This window comes from Pygocentrus nattereri, chromosome 8 (genome assembly GCF_015220715.1).
Source record: "Pygocentrus nattereri isolate fPygNat1 chromosome 8, fPygNat1.pri, whole genome shotgun sequence".
In the NCBI taxonomy this organism is placed as follows: domain Eukaryota; kingdom Metazoa; phylum Chordata; class Actinopteri; order Characiformes; family Serrasalmidae; genus Pygocentrus; species Pygocentrus nattereri.
The window spans coordinates 25,233,166-25,253,334 of record NC_051218.1 but is presented as its reverse complement, the minus strand read 5'-3'; the positions used below and the strand labels follow the sequence as shown (position 1 = coordinate 25,253,334).

General features: G+C 42.5%; 1 protein-coding gene across 1 annotated transcript in view; it reads left to right on the top strand.

The window, feature by feature from the left end:
* The window catches only part of hspa9 (heat shock protein 9), a 31,238-nt gene extending 21,027 nt beyond the window's left edge, over positions 1-10,211 (top strand). The window contains exons 15-17 of the mRNA XM_017682202.2: positions 9,116-9,208; positions 9,300-9,440; positions 9,666-10,211. Coding sequence (XP_017537691.1) covers positions 9,116-9,208; positions 9,300-9,440; positions 9,666-9,737 — 306 coding nt within the window. The 3' untranslated portion in view covers positions 9,738-10,211. The remainder of the gene's footprint in view (positions 1-9,115; positions 9,209-9,299; positions 9,441-9,665) is intronic.
* The last annotated feature ends 9,958 nt before the right edge of the window (positions 10,212-20,169 follow it).

Sequence of the window (20,169 nt, the reverse complement as noted above, 5' to 3'; positions counted from 1 at the left end):
GGTGCCTGTCTTTCTCCATGGCCTCACCAAACTCCTCCCACACCCGAGTTTTTGCCTCAGCCAACACCGAAGCCACGATCCGCTTGGCCCTTCGGTACACATCTTCTGCCTCCAGAGTCCCACAAGCCAATCGGGCCCAATAGGACTCTTTCTTCAGCTTGACGGCTACCTTTACCCAAGGTGTCCACCAGCGGGTTCGGGGATTGCCGCCACGACAGGCACCTACGACTTTGCGGCCACAGCTCTGATCGGCTGCATTGACAATGGAGGCACAGAACAGGGCCGGTCGACGCTCTTTTGGATGTGGGAGTTGAAGATCTTTCTGGTGGGTTCCTCTGCCCGACGTTCCCAACAAACCCTCACAACTCGTTTGGGTCTGCCAGATCTGTCTGGTGTTTTCCCCCACCATCTGATCCAACTCAACGCTAGGTGGTGATCGGTTGACAGCTCCGCTCCTCTCCTCACCCGGGTGTCCAAAACACACGGTCGCAAATCCGATGACACAACTATGAAATCAATCAATGAACTGTGGCCTAAGGTGTCCTGATGCCATGTGCACTTATGCACACCTTTGTGTTCGAACATGGTGTTTGTTATGGACAGACTGTGGCGAGCACAGAACTCCAATAACAAAACACCACTCGGGTTCAGATCGGGGAGGCCGTTCCTCCCAATCACAGCTTTCCAGGTCTCACTGTCATTGCCCACGTAAGCGTTGAAGTCACCCAGGGAGACAATGGAGTCCCCGCAGGGGGCACTTTCCAGTACCCCCTCCATGGTCTCCAAGAAGGCCGGATAAGCATAAGCACAGACAACAGTCAGAGCCCGTTCCCCGACCCGAAGGCGCAGGGAAATAACCCTCTCGTCCACCGGAGAAAACCTCAACGTACAGGCGCTGAGCCAGGGAGCTATGAGTAAGCCCACTCCTGCCCGACGCATCTCACCCTGGACAACCCCAGAATGGAATAAGGTCCAACCCCTCTCGAGAGAGTCTGTTCCAGAGCCCAACTATATTTAGTTGGTCCCTCTCTGCCTCATACACTAGCTCAGGCTCTTTTCCTGCCAGAGAGGTAACATTCCATGTTCCAAGAACCAGTTTCAGTAGCCAAGGATCAGAACGCCAAAGCCCCCGCCTTCGGCCGCCACCCAATCCACAATGCACCGGACCCCCATAAACGTCTCTCCCATGGGTGGAGGGTCCATGGGAGAGTGGTCCCATGTAGCCCGGCTGGGACCCATGGGTAAAGGCCCGGCCACCAGGCGCTCACCGAGGAGCCCCTCTCCCAGGCCGGGATCCTCAATTTCCATCCTCTAGTTAGGAACCTTCTGGTCACACAGTACCACCAGCACTAGGAGGGTGAAGGCAACTTCAAGCTTCCAAGTCATGCGAAGCCAGCCACTGCTGTGAACTGCTGCTAATGCAATGTCGCTGGATGGCTAAAGGCACTTGGAAGAGAACGCCAGCCACCAGTTTTGTTAGGAGCTGCCTCTGCTAGCTAACATCGTGCTGAATGAAGGGGGAAGAGAGAGGGTCATTCTGTCCAACCAGAGAGAGCAAGCCCAATTGAAGTATCTGATTTTTTTTCTGTCCTTGGCCTGGTTTGCAGTTATAGTTTTATACTTGGCACAAGTATCCGAAGAATCAGCAAGACTACGTTAAGGCTGGGTTGGACATGCTCCACGGCGTGGGATCTAGTAACAGTAGGGGAGTCATAAGACTAATAAGTGGTTAGAATTAAAATTGAGGGGGGGAAGAATTCTGATTATTGTAGCAGAAATACAAGGATGATCCTGCCTCTTTTGTAGATCTTGAAGGGAAGATGCAATGGGGATGCACAGTATTATCCTTGGGGGAGATCTCAATTTGGTAATGGATCCAGTCCTGAATCGTAGCAGCAAAAGGATCGATCCCCTAAAGCTCTATTAACTGTCCAGAGGATGTGGAAAAACTTTTGGGCTAACTGACATTTAGCAATCATGAAACCACCTGGGCGTGACTTTTAGAGATTTAACTCCTTGCTTCTTCAAGATTCTTTAAGAACACAAATTAACTCTTGAAATTAATCTGGCTTCAGCATCTTCTGCAGGGGTAGTTTGAGAAGCACTTAAAGCAGTTCTAAGGGAAATATATTTTTCAGTATGCCCCACATATTAAAGACATAAGTGCAAAATAATTTAGACTTGGACAGTAAAATTAGAAAGGTGGAAACAGTTGAAATGTCTGGTTTCACACAATGGCTTGAGTCAGCCAATTTATTATTAACTTAATAAACCATTATATTGATATTTTTAAATATCACAGTTTTATAATAGCTCATTATCCCAGTAGAGTTCTTTCTGTTCATGAAGTGACATTTTTAGTCGGGGGATAAGGCAAGAAGTCTGCTCGTTAGATGCATATCATGCATTATTTCCACCATGAGGTCTCCTGGAGGCACCATTTGAACTGCAACAACAGATATTAGTCAACTTCTGTCTCCACTGAGGAGGAGGTATTTAGTTTTTTAGAGCCACTTGCAGTTATTTAAAACCTATGCATCAGAACTTGCCTCACTCTTGCTTGACGTGCATATAGAGGTTTTCAAGATGGGTGAACTGGACTTCCGGTTCGGCAAGATTTAAAATGGCAGCCTAAAGGGAGAGCTTCCGAATCGATGGAGAATTTTCCCCCTGACATTCGAGTCTTTCATATATTTAAGTGATACAACTGCACAGGCAATGTCAGGGGGAAACAAAGGAAAAGGGTTCTGCAAAGCAAAATCTACAGTAACTTACGACCGGACTTGGAAACTCCGGTAGGATCTAGCGCAATGCAGCTAACAGGTGAATCTTCCCTTTGAGAAATGATGGAGGCGATTAGCAGCGAACTGCGTGAAGCACTCTCCGTTTTTTGAGATGAAATCAAAAAAGATGTACGGGCAGAACTGCTGGAAATGCAGAAGGACATGTGCCAGAAGCTGAAGGATGTCACGGAAGAACTCCACGACATTTCAACCACAATGTCTGAGGCAGAACAGCGTATAGGAGAATCCGAAACATGGAACGTAGCGGTTAAGGAGGTTTTGCTACACACGCTGAAAGAGGAAAGAGGCCTGCAAAAGGGAATCACAGAACTGGAGGGTTTCTCGAGAAGAAATAACATGCGCATTTACGGAGTACCTGAAGGCGCAGAAGGTTCCTCGGTCCAGAAATTTCTGGAAGAACTGATGATACCGCTCCTACAAGACAATGCTACCCCGCTGGGGATTCAAAGAGCTCATCGTGCCTTGGCACCAAAATCACCTGCAGGTGCTCCTCCAAGATCCATAGTAGTGGGTTTCCTCCAGTTTGCAGTGAAAGAAAAGGTGCTGAGAGCGGTGTGGAAAGAACCCATCTATTGTCAGAACAAGCGCATTTTCTTTGACCACGATTACACTAAGGAGGTTTTGAAGAAAAGACAGGAGTACGCCCCTATCAGGAAGGCATTGAAGGGTAAGGGGATCCGTTTTCAGACCCCCTTTCCTGCGCGACAGCGGGTCTTCTGGAAAGACGGAGTGACTACCTATGAAAACGGAGACAAAGCGGCAAAAGGCTGGGAAAAAAGGGGAGTACCGACGGAATTTCGAGTTTCGGAGTTACTAGAGATTCTGTTATCGCTTAGATTTACTATTTGGTTGATTGGGTATCCCCCCCCAACATTGTTTATCCTCTAGGAGTGGTTCTCCTATCTAGTCACACCTGTAGGGGATCCAACTTTCGGTTTTTCCCCTGTAAGGCAAAAGGGCATAACGGCCACTGAACATTGGAATTCCCACTTTCTTTTCTATTTAATGTTTTTGTTTTTGCACTGTTCTTGGTACATTACACAGGCGATCTTCTGTATATAATTTTATCTTTCAATGGTTATGCATCGCCATCTTAACATATCCCTTAATGTTAATGGTTTAAATAGTCCCATTAAAAGAACAAAGATATTGTCCAAAATGAGGAAAGAGAAGATAGATGTAGTTATGTTGCAGGAGACACATCTAGGTGATGACGAACATGAAAAACTTAGTTTGGTTATAGAAATACCTTTTTTCCATCCTTCAAACAAGGTAGACGAGGTGTTGCAATTCTGCAATTTCTAACTCTCTGTTTATTTTGAGTGTACCTCAGAAATTAAGGATCAATTGACGACAATGAGGTTACATTTTGTAATGTATATGCTCCACCTGGAGAGCGGTGGACCCTGTTTGACAAAATATTTAACTTAGTTGCTACTGAGACATCAGGAATATTGGTATGTGCTGGGGATTTTAATTTAATATTAAATCCAAAACTTGACAGTACCAATCAACAGAGGAGAAGCCCATTTAAGATGAAGATCAGGAAAGTTATGCAGGAGCTGGGATTAATAGACACGTTGCGAAATATTAACCCATCACAGAGAGACTATACTTTCTAGTCAACATGACACCTTGAATACTGTAGATTGGATTATTTTTTTTTTAGATTTGGCCCTGATAGATGGAGGGTTAAGGATTGTATTATAGGTCAGAAGGACTTATCACTGCGCAATTTACCTTGCCTTCTCCCTGGATAGCCTAATTAAAAAGCATTTATGGAGACTCAATGTGGGGAAACGAACCATCATTTATAGCATTTATTAAAAATGGGTTGGGGACGTACCTGGAGCAGAACGATACAGACAACATTTCTCCCTCAATACTATGGGATGCTGCGAAAGCAGTGGTCCGAGATCAAATAATATCAAAAATGTCATCAATAAAAAAAATAGATTGGCAAAAATAAACGAATTACAAACTACACTAAAGGACATAGAAAAGAAACATAGCCTAACTAAAGATTTGAAATTATTGCCCAAGTTACATAAAATAAGACAAGAAATTAATGGAATTTATGATCAGGAGAGTGACAAAAAACATAGATTCCTAAAGCAGAGATACTACGAGCAGGGACCAAAAGCTACTAAATTATTAGCCTGGAGACTTAGAAAACAACAATCAGTAAATAATATATCAAAGATAATGGATCCAATAACTAAGAAAGTAACTTCTAAACCTGAAGAGATCTTAAAGGCGTTTGAGACCTATTATCACAAGTTATACACACAACCTGAAAATGCAGGGATGGTGTCGATAAAACATTTCCTTGATTCATTGAATCTCCCCACTATTGGTCAAGAACAGAACAAATTTTTAAATTCAGAAATCTTGTTAGAAGAACTTAGCTATAGGCAGTCTGAAAGGGAACAAATCTCCCAGTACAGACCCATCAGAATGGTATAAAATATTTAAAGAACAGCTAACCCCTCTTTTACTTCGTTGTTTTTATTGGGTTTTAGCAAATGGAGAGGTCCCCCCTTCATGTAATGAAGCGATTATATCAGTAATACCAAAGGTAAAAGACAAAGACAAAATGGATGTAAGTAATTATAGGCCAATTGCGGTCCTGAATACAGATTATAAATTATATTCTTCTATATTAGCTAAAAGACTACTAAAGGTAATTCCAGATTTAATAGATAACTACCAGTCAGGCTTCAAACAAAATAGACAAGTGCAGGACAACATCAGAAGGACGTTACACATTCCAGATCATATCAACCAGAGGAACTTAAAAGCGGTAGTATCTTGATGCTGAAAAGGCTTTTTACTCGGTTGGGTGGGGTTACCTTTATGAAGTATTGAGTAAATTTGGATTTAATAAATCAAGTATAAATTCCATTCAGACCTTGTATTCCTCACCTACTGCGATAGTTAAGATAAATGGTTCCCTATCAGATCGAATTAAACTAGAAATAGGAACACACCAAGGGGGTGTGTTATCTCCCTCCTTATTTGCACTGTATATTGAGCCTCCAGCTCAGGGTATAAGGCAGAATACAGGCTTGAGAGGTATACAAATAGGGGGAGTAGAACATAAAATATGTCTGTACACAGATGATGTGCTATTGTTTCTACAAGATCCAGAAGTTGGCATACCAGTATTGATGGATTTTCTTAAAATGTTTGGGTCTTGCTCCGGATATGTCCTCAACACACACAAAATACAAATCCTATTATATAATTGTAACCTTACACAAGAATTTCAAACCAAATTTAATTTTAGATGGTCTTCCTTACAGATTAAGTATCTCGGGATTAATTTACCAAAATACTTAAATTTATACCAATTGAATTATTCCCCCATCAATGCCAAAATGAAGGAAGATTTGAACAGATGGTCCCTGTTGACTTTAGCAACAGTATAGAAGCCATTAAAATGAACATCCTACCAAGGCTACTCTATTTATTCCAGTCCCTGCCTGTAGAAATACCAGATCAAGAGTTTAGAAGTTGGGATAAACTAATCTCTATATTTATATGGACTGCGAAACGTCCCAGGGTAAAATTCACAACATTACAGCTTCCTACGAAAAAGGGAGGTATGGCACTACCTATATTGAAGAATTATTTCATTGCTGCCCAGTTGAGACCAATATTACGTTGGTGTAATCCTAATTACCAATCCAAATGGAAAAATTATTGAAACCAATTTGCTCAGCTTTCCCCTCCAAGCAGCCTTAAGAAGTGTAGAAATGATTACATCTGTGGGAGTACAGTAGTGTCAGTGGGTTCGTGTGCCATTGAAGATCTGGTCAGATATAATAGATAAATTTGGCTTACATAGAGACGTTAAGCTTCTTTCATGGCCAGGATATGACATTCACTTTGAGCCTGTCCGTTATGATGGTAGATTTAAACAATGGGCTGCTAAAGGTGTATCTCCCCACTCTGTTATGTTGCAGAATAACAACCTAAAATCATTTGAAAATTTTAAATTGGAATTTAATTTGGAGAATCAAGATTTTTATAGGTACCTCCAGATTAGAAATTACTTTAGAGCAGAAGTTCTAAAGTTGAATATTTCACCAATAGTAGAGATTTTTGTAGATGCCTGTAAAAAAGTAATAGTTAATAGAATAGTTTCTAAATTATATGAATCTCATTTTCTATGAAGATCTCAACCAGCTATATTAAAAATAGATGGGGAAAAGGAACTTGAAGTCACTATCACAGATGAGGAATGGGATAGAATCTGTAACCACATTAGCCATATCTTGGAGGGAATTTTGCTGAGAGTCAATTAGTCACTTCTTTGTCTCCCCCAAACAAAGTGTAAAGCATCTAAAACAAAGCAGCTGTTGTTGGAGAAATTGTGAAAAGGTTGCAGATCATACTCATATCTTCTGGTCTTGTCCTGTACTACTTTTTTACTGGAAATAAGTAAGAGACACAATATCTGTAATCTTAGAGCTGGACATACCATATAACTGTACCACTTTGTACTTGGTGCTCATGCCTGAGACTGGAGGGCGAAGGATAAGTATTTATTCCCAATCCTTATAGCAGCCAGCAAAAAAGCCATTACAAGGAAATGGCAGCAAACATCACCCCCAACTCTTGAGCAATGGATGGACGTAGTCAAAGAAATTCAGCACATGGAACGCATAACCCTATCTTTGAGGCTGCAGAAGGAGAGGTCTTCTAAACTTTGGAGTAAATGGGACAAATTTCTTAATATTAAAACAAAAGACTCAACATAAGGACTAATACCTGGCCAGATGTAGAACTACCGCCACTGTCGCGGACACTTCTCACATTCCAGAGCCTCACAGCTGTGGCCAAGTGGTCCACATTCCAGGAGACGACAGAGTATAAAAACCTACATTGCCCTGAGCTTGTTTCCCAGTCAAAGAGGGAGGAGGAGGAGGATGATGAAGCCCCTAGAGAAATCAAAAAACATCCTTGCGGTGGTGTCGGTTGTAATTGGGCTCGGTGGAGCATGCTGTCCTCAATGGGGGTCGTTTCATAGAGTGCAGGAAGGTGTAGTGATCTGCATCCTCAATTTTGAATTAGGGCTGAACGATTTTGGATAATAATCTAATTGCAATTTTTTTATCTATAAATTGTGATTGCGATTTAAAATGCGTTTTTTTTTTTTTTGTTTGTTTGGTTTTTTTTTTTTTTATTTAAATCTTCATCAATGTAATGAACCGTTAAACTCTGGTATGGCTCCTATGTGTACGGCTGGACCACAGATCAGTTGTTGTGGCAAAAAACTCCACTGTTTTCAGCTCAGCTGAAACTCTGTTTCGGCATTTTTTTATACAGCTCAGGTATAGCAACTTGGCTAAAATATGTGCGTGAGGGCATTTCCAGTGTGTTTAACAAAGCCATGAAGCCGGGCTTGCTCACTATATTAACGGGCATCATGTCTTTCGCTATGAACTCCGTTACTGCCCGAGTTATTTCAGCGTGCCGCTTCGAATTATATCCATGAAGAGTTACACTTTCAAACAGTTCGGTCAGTGATCCCTGTCAGCTGGTACTTGGCGTATTTGAAGATGCAGCAGTGGTCGTTGGCATTTTAGCCTTGCAAATATCATACGAGGCTTTGTGGTGTGTTTTTTTTTTTAATGCTGAAAAAGATTTGTAGTGTTACCTCGCGTCGTAGCAACAGTAGCAAGGCACGTTTTGCACAGTACCTGACGTTGAGCAGCATCTTTTTTAAAGCCAAAGTAATTCCACACAACTGATGTGCTGCCCCACTTTGGTATTAGACTTTCAGTTGTGTCAGTTTCTGTCGAGCCTGAAGCCATTGTGCAACAAGTTAAAGTGCGCTGTGTTGACTTCACTTCTCCACCTCCCTGCCTCCTGCTCGGGTTTGCTCCGTTCGTCCTCGGCTCGGCTCGCTCCCAAGTCACGTGACCAGTTTAAATCGCAGCCTGTGCGGTTAGAGAATCTCGTTTTAAAATATTGCGAGATTATCGCAAATGCAATTAATCGTTTAGCCCTATTTTGAATGTTGCTTTAACTTCACAAATGAAAACGTACTCAGCTTGTAAATGCAAAGAAGTTTATTTATGCCTTCTCAGCTTTTATTTTATGTTCTAAATAAGAAAAAAATCACCAAATACCAAAAAATAATTTATGATTTATGAGATATAAGTACTTAATGCAACAGGAATTTCATTTTAAACATGTCATTCACATTCACGAAACGGTTAGTTGATTGTTTGGCATGTTTTTCTACTCAAAAAGAAGGAACTTCACAGTGCCCTTTTAAAAAATTTATTTCGTTTCCCTAGGACCGTGTTGAGGCTGTCAACATGGCTGAAGGCATTGTCCATGATACAGAGTCAAAAATGGAGGAGTTCAAGGATCAGCTACCCATGGATGAGGTAAACGGGGTGTATAATTACTTGTTAAATGATGTATACTTATTTTTGTGCAAAGCTCATGAAGTAATTTGCTTTGATTGTCTTTCTCTAGTGTAACAAATTGAGAGATGAAATCGCTAAAGTACGAGACCTGTTGTCACGGAAGGACACAGAGACTGGCGAGACCATCAAACAGGCTGCTACAAGTCTACAGCAGGCATCTCTAAAGCTCTTTGAGATGGCTTACAAGAAGGTAATTACATTGAAACAAGTGGTCTTTCTGGTCTTCCTTTCCTACAAGATAAAGCAATATAAAATAACAAAACAAGCATTATTATATTAATGAAAATGCAAGTACTCACAGTATTCATAAGATCCAGTTGCTTTAGTTAGTTTAATTCTGTTAATATGGGTCTGCACTGATTTACTTGTCTAGTCACAAGTTAATATATCTTTTATTACTTGTGATTTTTTCTAGATGGCATCTGAGAGAGATGGCAGCAGTTCAAGTGGAACAGAGACTGGAGAAAAAAAGGAGGGACAACAGTAGAGCCTTTACAGTTGTGAAGGAAATGAAGTGCTTGGGAATGTAAACTGTTGAGTTGCATTCATGTTCTCAAATGCTGTGTTTTTGCAGTATAACAAAGTACATTTGTGATCACTGTATTGCTGCCCCCCATGGAACTTAATTTGTATTCCCCTGGCATAGAAGTCTTGGTTGCATGAACAGTAGTAAATATAGTAGTAATTTGTCTGTGATTAAGTATGTGCTGTCCTATTGTGCTTTTCCATTTACAATGAAGTTTATATTAAAATTTTGTTTATGGAGATAAAATCCTGCCCACTGATGTCTAAACAGAAGTATGAGTAATTTCGTAGAATGCTTATCTTTTTAAGATATAGCAGTATTAGGTACTTTTGTTGTCTTTATTTTAGCATTTTATATGTGCTGATCGCTCATTGTGTAGGACTACTCAAAGTATCCAGAGCTGGCAATATAATAAAGTGTCTCAGTGGAAAAAAATCACTTTCAAATTGTTTTGGAGCACTTGCAAGGTATTTTAACAAGTCTGCTACTGTAGAGCAGTGTGGCGTCACGCCTCCAAAAGTGATTTCCCAAAAAAACAGATTTTTACTCTCCTGGATATTTTCAAATCAAAATTTTTTTTTACTTCTACTCAAGTGAGTAAAAGAATCATTTTACTCTATTACATCCATCCATCCATTATCTTCCGCTTCTCCGGGGTTCGGGTCACGGGGGCAGCATTCTAAGCAATGAGGCCCAGACCTCCCTTTCCTCAGCCACTTCCACTAACTCTCCAAGGGGGATTCCGAGGCACTCCCAGGCCAGCTGGGCGATATAGTCACGCCAGCGTGTCCTGGGTCTTCCCCGGGGTCTCCTCCCAGGTGGACTTGTCTGTGACACCGCCCGAGGGAGGCGTCCAGGAGGCATCCTAACCAGATGCCCGAACCACCTCAGCTGACTCCTCTTGATGTGAAAAAGCAGCGGCTGTACTCCGAGTCCCTCCCGGATGACTGAACTTCTCACCCTATCTCTAAGGGAGAGTCCAGCCACCCTGCGGAGGAAACTCATTTCAGCCGCTTGTATTCGCGATCTTATTCTTTCGGTCATTACCCAAAGCTCATGACCATAGGTGAGGGTGGGAACGTAGATCGACCGGTAAATCGAGAGCCTTGCCTTATGGCTCAGCTCTTTCTTTACCACAACAGACCGGTAAAGAGCCAGCATCACTGCTGACCCAGCACCAATCCGCCTGTCAATCTCCCGCTCCCTTGTACCATCACTCATGAACAAGACCCCGAGATACTTGAACTCCTCCACTTGAGGCAAGAGCCTATCCCCGACCCAGACAGGGCTCTCCACCCTTTTCCGTCTGAGAACCATGGTCTCGGATTTGGAGGTACTGATCCTCATCCCGGCCGCTTCACACTCGGCTGCAAACCGATCCAGCGAAAGCTGAAGTTCGCGGCCTGATGTCCCCAATAGGACCACATCATCTGCAAACAGCAGCGATGTGACCCTGAGGTCACCAAACCGGACACCCTCCATCCCCTGACTGCGCCTAGAAATTCTATCCATAAAAATTATGAATAGAATCGGTGACAAAGGGCAGCCCTGACGGAGTCCAACTCTCACTGGAAACGAGTCTGACTTACTGCCGGCCATGCGAACCAAACTCCTGCTTTGTTTGTACAGGGCCTGAATGGCTCGTAGCAAAGAGCCATATACCCCGTACTCCCGAAGCACCTCCCACAGAATACCCCGGGGAACACAGTCGAGTGCCTTCTCCAGATCCACAAACCACATGTGGGAGGGTGAGGGTGAAGAGTTGGTCCAGTGTTCCACGACCAGGACGGAACCCGCACTGCTCCTCCTGGATCTGAAGTACAACTATAAGCTGGACTCTCTTCTCCATTACCCCTGCATAGACCTTACCAGGGAGGCTGAGGAGTGTGATTCCCCTGTAGTTGGAACACACCCTCCGGTCCCCTTTTTTAAAAAGAGGCACCACTACCCCAGTCTGCCAATCCAGTGGCACCGCCCCCGATGTCCACGCAATGTTGAAAAGGCGTGTCAACCAAGACAGCCCCACAACATCCAGAGCCTTGAGAAACTCAGGGCGGATCTCATCCACCCCTGGAGCCTTGCCACCAAGGAGCTTCTTAACTACCTTAGCGACTTCGGCCTCAGTAATGAACAAGCCTATTCCCATGTCCCCAGACTCTGCCTCCTCACTGGAGAACGTGTCGGAGGGATTGAGAAGGTCCTCAAAGTATTCCTTCCACCGCCCAATGACGTCTTCAGTTGAAGTGAGCAGCACACCATCTCCACTATATACAGTGCTAGTAGCACACTGCTTTCCCCTTCTGAGTCGCCTGACAGTTCCCCCGATAACTGTTCAAAGTTCTGACGGAGGTGTGAGTTGAAGATCAATCTGACAGGTTCTTCTGCCAGACGTTCCCAGCAAACCCTCACTATACGTTTGGGCTTGCCTGGTCTGACCGGCATCTTCCCCCACCACCTGAACCAACTCACCACCAGGTGGTGATCAGTTGACAGCTCAGTTCCTCGCTTTACCCGAATGTCCAAAACACATGGCCGCAAGTCCGATGACACGACTACAAAGTCAATCATTGAACTGCGGCCTAGGGTGTCCTGGTGCCATGTGCACTTATGGACATCCTTGTGTTCAAACATGGTGTTCGTGATGGACAAACTGTGGTTTGCACAGAAGTCCAAAAACCGAACACCACTCGGGTTCAGATCAGAGAGGCCATTCCTCCCAATCACACCCCTCCAGGTCTCACTGTCATTGCCCACGTGAGCGTTAAAGTCCCCCAGTAGGACAATAGAGTGTCCAGGAGGAGCACTTTCAAGCACCCTTTCCAAGGACTCTAAGAAGGCTGGGTACTCTGAACTGGTGCATAAGCACAGACAGCAGTCAGGACCCGTTCCCCAACCCGAAGGCGTAGGGAAGCTACCCTCTCGTCCACCGGAGAAAACCCCAACATACAGGCACTGAGTCGAGGGGCTACGAGAAAGCCCACACCTGCCCGCCGCCTCTCACCATGGGCAACTCCAGAAAAGAATATAGTCCAGCCCCTCTCAAGGAGATTGGACCCAGAGCCCAAGCTGTGTGTTGAGGTGAGCCCAACTATATCTAGCCGGTATCTCTCAACCTCGCGCACGAACTCAGGCTCCTTCCCCGACAGTGAGGTAACGTTCCAAGTTCCAAAAGCCAGTTTCAGCAACCGAGGATCAGAATGCCAAGGCCCACGCCTTCGGACACTGCCCGATCCACAAAGCACCGAACCCCTACTACTGCCCCTCCCATTGGTGGTGGGTCGATAATAATTAAACTAATAAAATAATGAAATAATTCCATTTTTGTGTTTAAATCTTTTGAGCTTTGTATTTTAGACCAACAAATCCCTAAAAAAAAGAACACAGATGCTCAATTTTCTAGTGTTTCTACTCAGTTTTTTGGGAAGGTATTTTTACTTGTAGTTATTTTATGCAAGTTTCAATATTTTTACTTATTGATTCATGCTACTCTACCCACCGCTGTACCAGATCATGAAAAGGTGTGGGTTTTTTTTTTTTAAATGCTGCTTCAGTTGATGCGACCTTGGATAGCAGTATTTGTTAGCTAACATCTCTGAAGAGCATTGGGCTGTTTTTCATACCCAGTTCCTTTTGTAAGGCCCACATTTTTAGGGTTCAAGTACACTGTACACTATGTGCATAGGACCCTACTGTATTTGCTCAGGTTTTGCTTATTGGGGTTCAAGCACGTAGTGCATACTTTTATGAACTAGTCTAATCTTTGTCCGATCCTCATGTGTTTGGTCTCCAAAAATTTAGAGGAGCCTGAACCTTAATAATTACTGAAAATATTTTGAATTTTCTGAACAACATGGCTGCCATATGCAAATGAACCCTTCTGGATAAATTCTAATTAATTCAGAATTATTTTAAAAATCTGTAACTCAAGAATCGTTCACCCAAAACATTTCAGACTTGACACACATATTCAAAGATTCTGAGGAGGCCTATCGATTTTTATGCGCATATGTAATTAGGGGGTGGAGTTAATGCTACATGGCTGTTTCTCAGCATCCATACATCCCATCAAGCTGAAACTTTGCATGCACCATCTATTCCCCAAGCTATGTGTTATTACAAGGACAATTTGATACATTCAAATTTGTGCTTGTTATCAGCCAATCAGAATTAAGCAGGCTTTTGACAGGCTTAACGTTGACCAATCAGCATGAAACTTGAATGGTGTCTACATGTATCCATGTAGTCAAGTTTCAAAAGATTTGAACACTGGGGGATGCTATTCATGAAATTAAAATATTGCAGTTTTCACAAACTGACACATTTATTACATCATTTCAAAGAATTTTGCCAATATATGTTTATTTAAAAAAACTGCAGTTTTTTTGTAGTCGATAACTGTTTGAAAACCCTCCTTTTCAAAGTAGTCTCTGGATTTTGATCCAAACTTTTCAAAATTGGTCTAGAATAACTCTGTGGCATCTCTAGGTAAACAATTTTTGAAAACATGTTGACTACTCAGGGTCATGTGGATCAGTCAGCAAATTACTGCAGTCATGGCACTGCTATCTTGATTTGCTATAACTCAACAGTCATTGGCCAGATCATCTCCAAACTTGAAGGTTGATTACATTCTGAGACTGTAAGGGTGTATGCCACTTTTGGTCCAGATTGGCCTTTAGGGGGGGCTTCAGCATTCAAAAACACTTAAAAATCAATTAAATTGCTATTACAATGTTATTACAAGGTTGATTGATAAACAATTGGTGCCATACAACTCAGTTCACTCACAAATGTACTGCTTGTCTGTTATTTTGGCTTATTTGTTCAAAGATTTCACTATACAAAGGCTTATTATACATAAGTCAAAAGGTCATTCTGACCAAAACCTGGTGAACGTCTATGGTTTTAGTCCTTGATCAATACTGATGTCCTATTGAGGCCTTTAACAAATTCTGACCCTCTTTCACTGAGCTGCTCTACACCTAAAGGGCCCCTTATGAGTGCATTAGGCCTCACTATGGCCTACATCAAATCAATGGGTTAAATATAGATCCAATCCACTGTGCAAGTGTTACTGTGTGAGAAATGCTGCCATTAGTCATGTAGTTCTGTCATCTATGTTGACAACCTCTTGGATGTTCTACAAACCAGTGTAGCTCAGTACATATGAATGTTAACTTATGTGTATAAAGACCTCTGCTCATTGTTTGACAACTCAAGGCCTTTTGAAGAATTTACATCATTTTCAGTTCTATTCACTCTACCTATCCAAACAGCTTGATGCCTTTTTAGGCCTAATGAGCTAAACCTGCAGAAAAGTGCTATAGAGCAGCAAAACACGTTTTGCTTCATATCTCCTACACCATGATGTGTTCTTTTTTTTTTTTGTCTGATTCCTTGGGTCAAGCCATACAACAAGCCATTTGGACCGCTTAGCTCCGCCCACTTTGATTTTTAATTTGCATAATATGCAAAACCTACTTTTGTGAACTAGTCCTATGATTTTCACTCAATCCTCATGGTTCTAGAGTCAAAAAATTCAGGAGAATCTTTTCCTCAATAATTATCAAAATAATCTTGACTTTTCTAAACAGTATGGCTGCCATATGCTAATTACCTCTTCTGAAGAGTTCATAATTCATTTAAAACTGTATAACTCGAGAATACTTCAGCGAAAAACATTGAAACTTGAAAGGCATATTCATGATAAGCCTTTCAATTTTGGTGTGCATGTTAGGGGGTGGGGCAATTGCCAATTACCTGTTTCTCAGCATCCATACATCTGATTGAGCTGAACTTGGCACATAGCATCTACTAGACAGACTATAAGTGACTCTCTAAGGACAATTTCACACATCAAAATTTACGGCCACCATCAGCCAGTCAGCAATCAGCAGGTTTTGACAGGCTTAATATTGACCAATCATCATGAAACTTGAATGGTGTCTCTATGTAACCACTTTCTAACAACCAGTGAAGTTTCAACAGATTTGGTCACTGGGGGCGCGATTCATAAAAATAAATACATTTATACGTGTTATTACAATACTATTACTATTTTTGATGCAAACAATGTATGAATCTTATACCGTACATATATTGTTGATTGATCAAATGTTTTGCAAAGTGTTCTGTTACTCTCACACTCAGCATTATGAAAACAGAAAAACAAAATACTGCTAAACTTGCTCCACGATCCATGTGGCAAAATCTAACGCATGTTATTTTGTAACTTGTCTTGTCAGGTCGCAGTGCTGAGCATTTGTAGAGTGTCGGGCCCCGCCAAGCTGTTCTGCTTTTAGCCTGTTCTTAGTCCTAATTGTTTATCCGTCGGAGCACTGACTAGATGCCAGTCTTCCCTAAACGACAGATTGCTTATTCTAACCTACGAGTTGTTTTGGACCATGCCTCCCCTCAGCTCTCCAGCTGGGTGTGATGGCTGTGTGCGGCTGAGTCAGATTTGTTAACTCGAAGGAAGATTTTCTGCGCTCTACCAGATCAGACCTTGAGGATCTCCTCGACTCCCTGCTGGCTAGAGCTCAGGCAATCAGCACCAGGCTAGATGCCAGTCTTCCATGCACTGCTGCTATGGCTGTCCAGGACATGGATCACCAGGAGGTATGTTGCTCCACGCCGTGCGAGTAGGGCATGTCCAGAGCCTTCCAGATTTAAGGAGCCTGACCACTTACTACTTCCTTGTTACATCAAAAACAGGACTGCAAATACCCAGAGGGTGAGTCCTGAATTAATGGGAGAAAATGGAGCTTAATGGCTGAAACTGAAAAATTAAAATATTTTCTAATAAATTGCTAAGAATATTCCTTTAATTTAGAAAGTATATGGATGTATTTCTCTAAAAAAGCAAAGATAACGTGCCTGTATATTTCCTTTTTTTCCTACAGCAAATGTGTTTCGGGCAGCAGGAGGCGGGCGGTACTGCTACTGACTGCTGATCGGTTGGCAAACAGAGCAGCTCATTGGATGTTTGTGCTCACTGTCGTCATGAACATACATGAGATGCTGTTTTGAACTCATATTACTCGAGTTAACATAATATATAACAGCGGTGTTAAAATGTTTTATATTTTTCTAAATTCAGGAAATTAATGCATTCTTTTACATTAAAATGTTTAAGCATTTATAAACTATGATTTTGCTCAAATGTTCCATCTTAACCCATTCATTTTGGACTCTCTTGGGAGTGCCCTCTAGCGTTTGCGAAACTCGGGAGACATTACAGAGTGGTAATTCTCCTCTCTGGTTATTACTGCTGGCTGGAAAATCTCTAAATGGGAGGGGTAACTCCAAATTGGTGGGCCATAGCTCAAGAGTCTAGAGTCCTCCACCATTGGTTGTTGAGCATTGAATTGTCGTCACAGAAACGTGTTCCTTGATTTTTTACATAATCTAAAATGTAGAGTAGTTAAAAGGCTAGATCTGAGTTTGATCTACAGCCTAATGTAATTATTTCCCCTTGAGATGTCATGTTAAAATCAAGTGGATGTGCATTTGTGTGAATAATGAAATTATGTATTCTACCAGTGTGTTTGCTCTTTTACATAAGCCTAAAGGTAATCTGTGCAAATTCACTTTTTTTTTAATAGATAAAAATGAAATACAGTCAGTTAATTATTATAGATGAGGGTTTTTGGGGGCCAAAGAATGTCAGAGATGGTGTTAGTTACTTTTAATTGTGTTTATCAAAAACAAACAACTCTTTTCATAATATTTCATTGAATTAATCAATTAACCTCAGTCAATAAAGGACCCATGAGATCATAACATTTTTTGTGGTCAGCATGCCACCCTATCTCTCACCCTAATCATCACCACATCAGCTGCCAGGGCCACCTCATCTGGCCTGCTAGCAACAGCACAAAACTGGGAGTTGAAAGTTGACCTGGGGAAGCAGCTGAAATTCCCAGAAACTGTCGCCACTACAACACTGCGGCCAAACATGCTACTCATCTCAGAGACCTCCAAGCAAATCGTTTAACTGGAACTCATCATACCCTGGGAAGACTGCATCGAGGAGGCCAACGAGACGAAGAGGGCAAAGTACACTGAGCTAGTGGAGGAGTGCTGGAACAATGGCTGGCGAGCACGGTTTGAGCCCATCGAAGTGGGATGCAACCTTTGCCCTCAATCCAGTATACCTCACAGGCCCCACTTTACCAGTTCCATTATCAGACCCCGCTCTTTCCATTTCTACGAGGGCGGAGTACCATTCAGGGTGAGATTGCTTCTTAGTTGACAGATACTCTATGTTAAGTCTAAATTTAAGGTGTTCTCGTGCAGCATGTATTACATTTGTGCCTATCAATAATGGGACAGTGGATCAATTGTCACAAGTGGGAAACTGATAAGACTTCTCAAGGGAGTCAATGTGCAGAATGCCCAGATGAGGCACCTGTTGGCCCCCATGACCCTCGATAGGAATCGTTGTAGATTGGAGCGTTTGAGAATGCAGTTCAGGATGTCTGCGCCAGAACCCATCTGTAATTGTTGTTACTTGTGATCCAGAATCAATTAAGGCTTTCCAGTTCATGCCTTTTACTATGACTTCACCTTCATTGGTTGGGCCAATTAGAGGAGTAGCACCTTACTGTTCAATGTCCTTATGGGACATTATTGGGAACCATGCCCACAGTTGCCCCTACCACCACTGGCTCTAGGTGTTTAAGTGCTGGCCAACTTGACTATCTCCCCCGAGGAAGAGCTTCATTGGTCAGAACAGCCCTACACACTCTAGCCACATGCCCTGTTTTGCCACAATGGAAACACACAAAAGTGGCTTTGTCACTCTTGTGGGGGGCTATCACATGGTTTGAATGTGGTATAGCACCAATCTTGGACTCCAATGCCACCGTTCTGGAAATCTGCTCTTCGTCACTGCCAGTTTTTTCACCAAAGCTATTAACTTAGCTAATTTGAGTAAAGCGAGTAACGCTTGCTTGGAAACTCTTGTTTAGGCTTTTATGTGTTTTCTGTACACACCATCTGAACTTGACTGATTGGCTTTTTTGCCCTGGGCTGTGACAGGAATTTTTTTGATTCCCTGGCAAGATAAAGTTCAGACTGGAGTGAAAACTTATTAGCCTCGGCTTCATTGGAGCAATATGCATATAAACCTCTTCATTGCTTAATCCTCTAAGAAACTGATGGGTCAGCTTTCCATCTCTGTCAGCAAAAGGGTAACCACCATTTTGTGTTTCTTCCACAGTGCAAAGAATGGATTCCAAGGCAATGGCATATGAACATGGGGTCTCACCTGACTTTTCATAGAAATCAGCAAGTGTGTCAAGAGATGACTGGATATCACCATATTCTGCTCTCAGCTCATCAAATGCTCTGCTTGGGGTCTGCTCATGGGTGGCCAAATTTAGAACCAGCTTCCTGACCTCTCTGCTTAGATGATAAACCACTGTAGCAAAGCTGAGGTCAGGGGTGAGGCCTCCAGCATTCAAAAGATATTGCATGTCCCCAGTCATCTACCAAGAGCAATCAGCACTCCCACTGAACACCTGGACATTTCTAATTTAGTGTGTCTAAGTGGATACATGACTGAATGGGCCTGTCAGAGGTTTGCAATGAGCCATTTAAACAAGGTACTGGATAGGTGTCTGAGTTAGGCAAACGATTGATAGGAGAGCTACAGAGAGGTTGGGGCTGACTGTGATGCTGTGGGGGCAAGCCTGCTACTGAATGGGGGCTGGGACTTGTTGAGGGTCATGGAGGCTGGCTGGAGGACTGCCATGGGCCTGATGGGTGGCAGTGTGCCCTGGATACTCAACTGAGGCTGGCCCATGTTGAGGCCTATAGGAGTAGCTTAGGTTTGAGAACTGTAGTGAAACTGTTGGGTTGCTGGATGTACATGATTGTTGATTGGACCCTGATGGACTGGGATGGCTACAGGAGTTGGGCTGGTTTGCTATGGATAAACCCACCGCTTGCAGTGGAACTGTATCCTCGATGAAACATACTGCCAAATCAGATCTGGCATTGCCCACATCAGGCTGGGCTTTTTCATGGCTGACAGGGAGCCACAGAGTTTCAGGGCTGAGCCGTTGTCATACAGCGTTGGTCTGTAAGGGGTGTCACCACTAGCCATTTTTATTTTGGTGGGGTCTGATTAGACACTTAAATGGATTCTAAATGTGTGCTGAATACTGTCAATATGTGGCTGGTGTGGCTAAGGAACAAAATGAACTGTAAATAGTTACTTAAGCAACAAAACAACAAAGCTGATGTCTGTGCATTTTGTTTTACCAGAATAAAAACCTAAATAGTATTATACATACATATATATATACATATATATATATATATATATATATATATATATATATATATATATATATATATATATATATATATATATATATATATATTA